Consider the following 6,375-nt stretch of genomic DNA (forward strand, 5'->3'; position numbering starts at 1 on the left):
CAGCAAGGAAATACAATGATGTATTTAATTCTTCACAATTCGAACCCTTGAATTGCTGAAAGTACGATTGCCATCCTTTTATAATGCAGCACTTGGGCCTTGTACTTGAATTTCCTAAAATTAAGGTTAAGCATGTTAACCTAATTTCCACATATTAGGGTGCTAACAAATAGGCTATATGCTAGGCCTCTTAATTGTAGCACAATTGTTAGTTTCCTGGATTTTAGCTCAGCTGTTAGATTCCTGAAAAATAGCCTGAGATAAATACTGAAGCATAACAGAAAAACTAACTAGCCTACACTTTAGCATATGCTGTCAGGAATGAATGTCATAACATTCAGTTTGACGTCCAGAACATAGGCTATATGTTAGGTTTCTTAATTCTAGCTCAGCTGTTAGTTTCCTGAAAAGACAGCCTGAAATAAATACTACACTATACCAGAAAAACTAACTAGCCTATAATTCAGTATCTGCTGTCAGGGATGAATGTCATAACATTCAGTTTGACATTCAGTAAATCCTGTATTAGCTAATCCTGCAGCATACTACTCAAGCATGTCATGACATCAGTCAAGACATCAGAGTACAGTTAGTGTTTTAACACAAAATGCAGCCAATCAAAAACATCTACAAACTCCCCTTTGGCAAATTTTTGGCTAAAACAACTTGGCAAATTTGCTAAAACAACTTGGCATCACAACAGAGTTCACAGCAGCAGAAAGCACACATCCAAGCAGAGAATTAAATTAGCTAATACACTCAGCACACATAGAAGTTAAATTTCAAACAGCAGCAGCACACATAGAAGTTAAACTTCAAACAGCAGCAACACACATAGAGAGAGTAAACAACAACGTACCTCTTGTTTAAAGGACCTTCAACTTCAATGAATATGTTGTCCTGGGGTACAGGTGTTACTCCCCCTTTTTCTCAAATATGTTGCCAAAGCAACACTTAATATTACAGACCAAAACAAAATAAAATTACACACAATTTTCAGAAACACAGGAAATGTTCTAGTCATCTGACTCAGAGTCAGCATCATCATCTGTGCCATCATCAGGACTGGCATCTGCTTCTCTCTCTTCACCTTGTCTTTCAGCTCCTTCTGTAGCAGCAACAGCTTCACCAAGCACATCACCTTGTCTCTTTTCTTCACATAATCATTCTCTGTTAAGATGTTTGGAAACTGATTCAAAACAATACCACAGATGAGAGAAGGAAAGGCTATAGGCCCCTTCACACTGAGGCTTCCTGCATGCTTCAAAGTTTGATCAAAAATATAGGATCCATATTCAAAATTGGCTTTGGTTCCAACAACATATGTTAACTTTCCAAGCATTATAGCAACTGTAGATTTATGATTGGTGGGCACCCAGTTAGCAACTCCAATCTTGTGCAGCATTGCATACTTGACACTCAGTTTGCTGGCCACCAACTTTCCTTTGAGAGGCCACTTCCTGACTTGAGTAGCAGTGATGACTTGACAGATTTTGTTGTCAGTCACCTCAAGCTCAGGTTGAGCTACATCAGGCCTTCCCAAATACTTGTTGATCACTGAGGGAGAGAAATTTACACACTTGCCTCGCACATACACTTTCCTGAATTCCTTAGACTTCCCATCAACACATTCTTCAGACACATTGAAAATAAATTCCTTTACCAACATCTCATAGCACTTTGAGAACTGAGTCACAGTCTTCATTAAACCAGCCTCTTGAATAAGGTCCATAATATCCTTACATTCCAGGACATTCTGAGGTAATTCCCTTTCCAAAGCCAGCCTCTTCTGATAAACATATTTCCACTTGTTTACACTTGAAGCAAAATGAAAAGATATGTTGTCAATTGGTACCTTAGGGACACTAGCTGCAAGCTTGCTAGTGGTTGGCTTCTTCTTTGACAGAGTGTGAGGGACATCACATGGAACATCTGAGTCATACTCAACAACAATAGACTTGGTCTTCTTTTTCTTGGGCACCCCTTTGCTCCAAGATTTTATTGGACCATGAACTTTCCTCTTGAGGGAAGTCTCGACTGCCACCTTTGTATTGGAAGAGGTTGGAACATCAATCTTCTTTCTGGGGGACCTTTGAGCCACTGTTTTCTTTTCTCTCCTAGTCCTAACCCTTTTGGCTATGCTAGGGACGACTGAGGACAACAACTCATTATCAGAAAATTCCTCCAGGTCTACTGTTTCAGCCTCACAGTTAGGGTTGTTACTAACATCATGAGTGACATGAACTTCCTCACCAACCACATTATCTAAGGGTTTGTCAACATTTGACTCCTTTTGAGCATCAGTTTGCTCAACATCATCAGAGATATTCTTTCCTAAAGACTCAATATTTTCTTGATAAGCAACACTATCAGGTTCAATAGTGTTTAAGGGAATGGAAACCCCAAGGACTTTATGATTACCAGACAGTATTCCAGTCACCATAGTGGCAATGGCATTGTGAACATACCTAGAACCTTCTCTGGTTCGTTCCTCAAGAGCGATTGCTAAGGAGAAGCCTGATACAGTTTCTTTAGGTCTTCTTGCATGTGAGGTATTCGCAGAGTCAGCAACAGGATCTTCTCTATTAGGGTTGCATGGTTCAGAGCTAGAGGAATCAGACATGTTCTTGGAGGAAGATGAGTTGGATTGTTGAGACATGATGAATATCTTAGAGGCGAAATGAAAAGTTTCTTTGAGAGAATGCTTGCGTGACTGAAAGTTGAAACGATGGAAGAGGTAATGCTTGTTGCAAGAGTAATAGCTATTATTTGTTGACCAATCAGAGCATACTCTCAAATGTTTAATAATTTGAATTATTAAACAGTAAATACCTAACATCATTAGTTGCTATAATTCCTCAGAAATACATATTCCCACTTTGCCCCTTAAAATTTCAAACTGAGTAGCATCCAATGTCATGACATTCTGAGTGACATTTTACTCAGTCTGCATCTGTTTCATCCATACCAGTTGGGAACAACTGCTACCAGATGCTATGTACTCAGCTTCTGCAGTGGATAATGATACACAATTCTGTTTCTTTCATTCAACTACACCATTTTGATGAGGAATAATAGATGAGGACAACTCATGACTTTCAATCTGCATAGGTCCCATTAAGTCCATGTGCAACAGTTCCAGAGTTTTGGATGTTTTAGGATGTCCAAGCTTAGGATGTGACATCTTGGTTTGCTTGCCAACCTGACATTTTCCACAAACTTTTCCTTCATCAATAAGCAGCTTTGGGATTCCTCTAACTGCTTCCTTGGATATGATCTTCTTCATTCCTCTTAAATGAAGATGTCCAAGTCTTATATGCCACAGCTTCACTTCCTGTTCTTCCTTGGCTAAGGAGCACATTGAGGAGTAGTTTGAGACTTTAGGTTCCCATAGATAGCAGTTATCTTTGGATCTGGATCCTCTCATAACTTCCTTATTTTCTCCATTTTTCACAGCACATTCTTCCTTAGTGAACTGTACATTGAAGCCTTGATCACATAGCTGGCTTATGCTGATGAGATTAGCAGTTAGTCCTTCTACTAACAACACATTGTTCAATTCTGGAACTCCAGGACTATCCAGCTTACCAACACCTTTGATTTTTCCTTTAGCTCCATCACCAAAGGTCACATAACTGGTAGTATGAGGTTGTATATCTACCAATAAGTTACTCATCCCAGTCATATGTCTTGAGCAGCCACTATCAAAATACCAGTCTTCTCTAGTAGATGCCCTTAGAGATGTGTGAACTAATCTAGCAACCCATTGTTGTTTCTTGATGAGGGCATTATGCTTAGATGCCTTCTGCTTAGGTCTGACTTAAGGGGTCTGGTTAGGATAACCATGCAACCTGTAACATAAGGGTTTTATGTGACCAAATCTACCACAGTAGTGGCATCTCCATCTTTGAAATTTCTTCTTTTGATGGTTAATCCTCCTGTTTCCCTGATGTTGTAACATTGGTTGTGACTTCTGCTTGATTTTCTGAACTTCAGCCTTTGAGCTTTTGAGTTCAGTTGAGGATTCCTTAACAAAGCCTAACCCAGACATGGTTCCTGAGTTCTGTCCCACCTTTAGAATCTCTTCCAAAGTGTCAGTTCCTTTATTCAGCATTCTGATGGATTTTGTCATTTGATCTAGCTTAGAGGTCAGCAAGGTTATCTCACCATTTAGACCATCTATGACTGTCAGATTCTTCTTCTTCTTAGCTTCCAGCTCCTTGATGAGTTTCTTCTGCTTTTCTCCTTGTATACACACTTCTACACTTTTGACACATAGCTCTTTATATGAAGCAACAAGTTCATCAAATGTAAGTTCATCTCCACTTGATTCATCATCAGAGGCACATACATTAGCTAGTGCAGTGACATGTTTAGCAGATTCTCCTTCAGATTCACTCTCAGAGTCTCCCTCAGACCAGGTAACAGATAGTCCCTTCTTTTGCATCTTGAGGAAGGTAGCACATTCAGCTCTAATGTGTCTAAAACCTTCAGATCCATGACACTGGATTCCCTTGCCTTGGTTGAACTTTTCTTCAGATTTTGATCTTCTACTGATGTCAGATGAAGAGTTCTTGACATTTGGTCTACCTTTTTGATCAACCTTCTTTATGAACTTATTGAACTGTCTTCCAAGCATGGCTATAACTTCTGATATGCTTTCATCACCTCCAATATTTCCTTCTTCTAAATCCTCTTCAGTATTTGATACAAAAGCTATGCTTTTGTTTATCTTTTCAACATTCTCACACAAGCCCATTTCAAAAGTTTGGAGAGAACCAATAAGCACAACAAACTTCATATTGCAGATATCTTGAGCCTCTTCTATAGCAGTAACCTTCATGGCAAATCTCTTGGGAAATGATCTGAGAATCTTTCTTACAAGTTTTTCTTCAGACAATTTCTCTCCTAAGCCTCCAGAAGTGTTGGCAATTTCAAGAACATTCATGTGGAAGTCATGAATAGTCTCATCCTCTTTCATCCTCAGATTTTCAAACTTAGTAGTCAGCATCTGGAGTTTAGACATCCTTACCTTGGAGGTACCTTCATGAGTTGTTTTGAGAGTATCCCAAACTTCTTTAGCCAGCTCACAGTGATGCACCAGTCTGAAGATGTTCTTATTTATCCCATTGAATAGGGCATTCAAGGCCTTAGAGTTTCCAAGGGCGAATGCCTGTCTTCGTTGGATGTTCCCATCCTTTGTTGACAGCTCTCCAGACCTTGCTATCCAGAGACCTTAAGAAGGCTATCATACGAGGTTTCCAGTCATCATAGTTAGAACCATCCAGCATGGGTGGTCTATTTGAGAATCCTGCATCCCTGTCCATGGTACTAGAGTGTAACGGCCCTAGATCTCACCCAGAAATTAACAGGAAGGGTGCCTGCTCTGATGCCAATTGAAATTCTAGTAATAGACTATCGATGTCACACTGGATGTTATGACATCCAATTCTGCATAGACAGGAATGATGCAGAAACTAAATGTAAAGGGCAGTAAATAACACAGAGAATTGTTTACCCAGTTCGATGACAAACACACCTACGTCTGGGGGCTACCAAGCCAAGGAGGAAATCCACTATAAGAGGTATTAATTCAGGACTTAAACCAACTGTTTAATCCTATCACTTAAGACCTACCCAATGCAATTTCAATATAAACTAAGACCTGAGTTCCTACTCACTCCCCCTCAATCACAACAGTGATTACAACCTTTAATAAGTTTAAAGTCAGTGGTGAAGTTATACTTCAAACAACTCTTGATTGTGCTTAAAAGCTTTAATCAAGAAACACAACACTCACGCTTAAAAGCTTAGAGTGACACAACAATTACAACTCAATAAACACCCTAGTCCAATGCAATCATCTAGGTGATAATTGCTTGGCTCACAATTAAAACCTAAAACAAGACACAATAAAACATACAACAAGGAAATCGAATGATGTATTTAATTCTTCACACTTTGAACCCTTGAATTGCTGAAAGTATGATTGCCATCCTTTTATAATCCAACACTTGGGCCTTGTACTTGAATTTCCTAAAATTAAGGTTAAGCAAGTTAACCTAGTTTCCACATATTAGGGTGCTAACAAATAGGCTATATGCTAGGCCTCTTAATTGTAGCACAGTTGTTAGTTTCCTGGATTTTAGCTCAGCTGTTAGATTCCTGAAAAATAGCCTGAGATAAATACTGAAGCATAATAGAAAAACTAACTAGCCTACACTTTAGCATATGCTGTCAGGAATGAATGTCATAACATTCAGTTTGACGTCCAGAACATAGGCTATATGCTAGGTTTCTTAATTCTAGCTCAGCTGTTAGTTTCCTGAAAAAACAGCCTGAAATAAATACTGCACTATACCAGAAAAACTAATT

At 39.1% G+C, this 6,375-nt stretch overlaps 1 protein-coding gene across 1 annotated transcript; it reads right to left on the bottom strand.

The window, feature by feature from the left end:
- Positions 1-1,016: 1,016 nt before the first annotated feature.
- On the bottom strand, positions 1,017-2,623 carry LOC127104381 (uncharacterized). The gene is made up of 2 exons (XM_051041566.1): positions 1,585-2,623; positions 1,017-1,153 (listed from the first exon to the last, which is right to left on the bottom strand). Exons 1-2 carry the CDS (start codon positions 2,621-2,623, stop codon positions 1,017-1,019), a joined length of 1,176 nt encoding a protein of 391 aa, XP_050897523.1.
- Between the last annotated feature and the right edge of the window lie 3,752 nt (positions 2,624-6,375).

Source organism: Lathyrus oleraceus, chromosome 7, assembly GCF_024323335.1.
Source record: "Lathyrus oleraceus cultivar Zhongwan6 chromosome 7, CAAS_Psat_ZW6_1.0, whole genome shotgun sequence".
Classification (NCBI taxonomy): domain Eukaryota; kingdom Viridiplantae; phylum Streptophyta; class Magnoliopsida; order Fabales; family Fabaceae; genus Lathyrus; species Lathyrus oleraceus.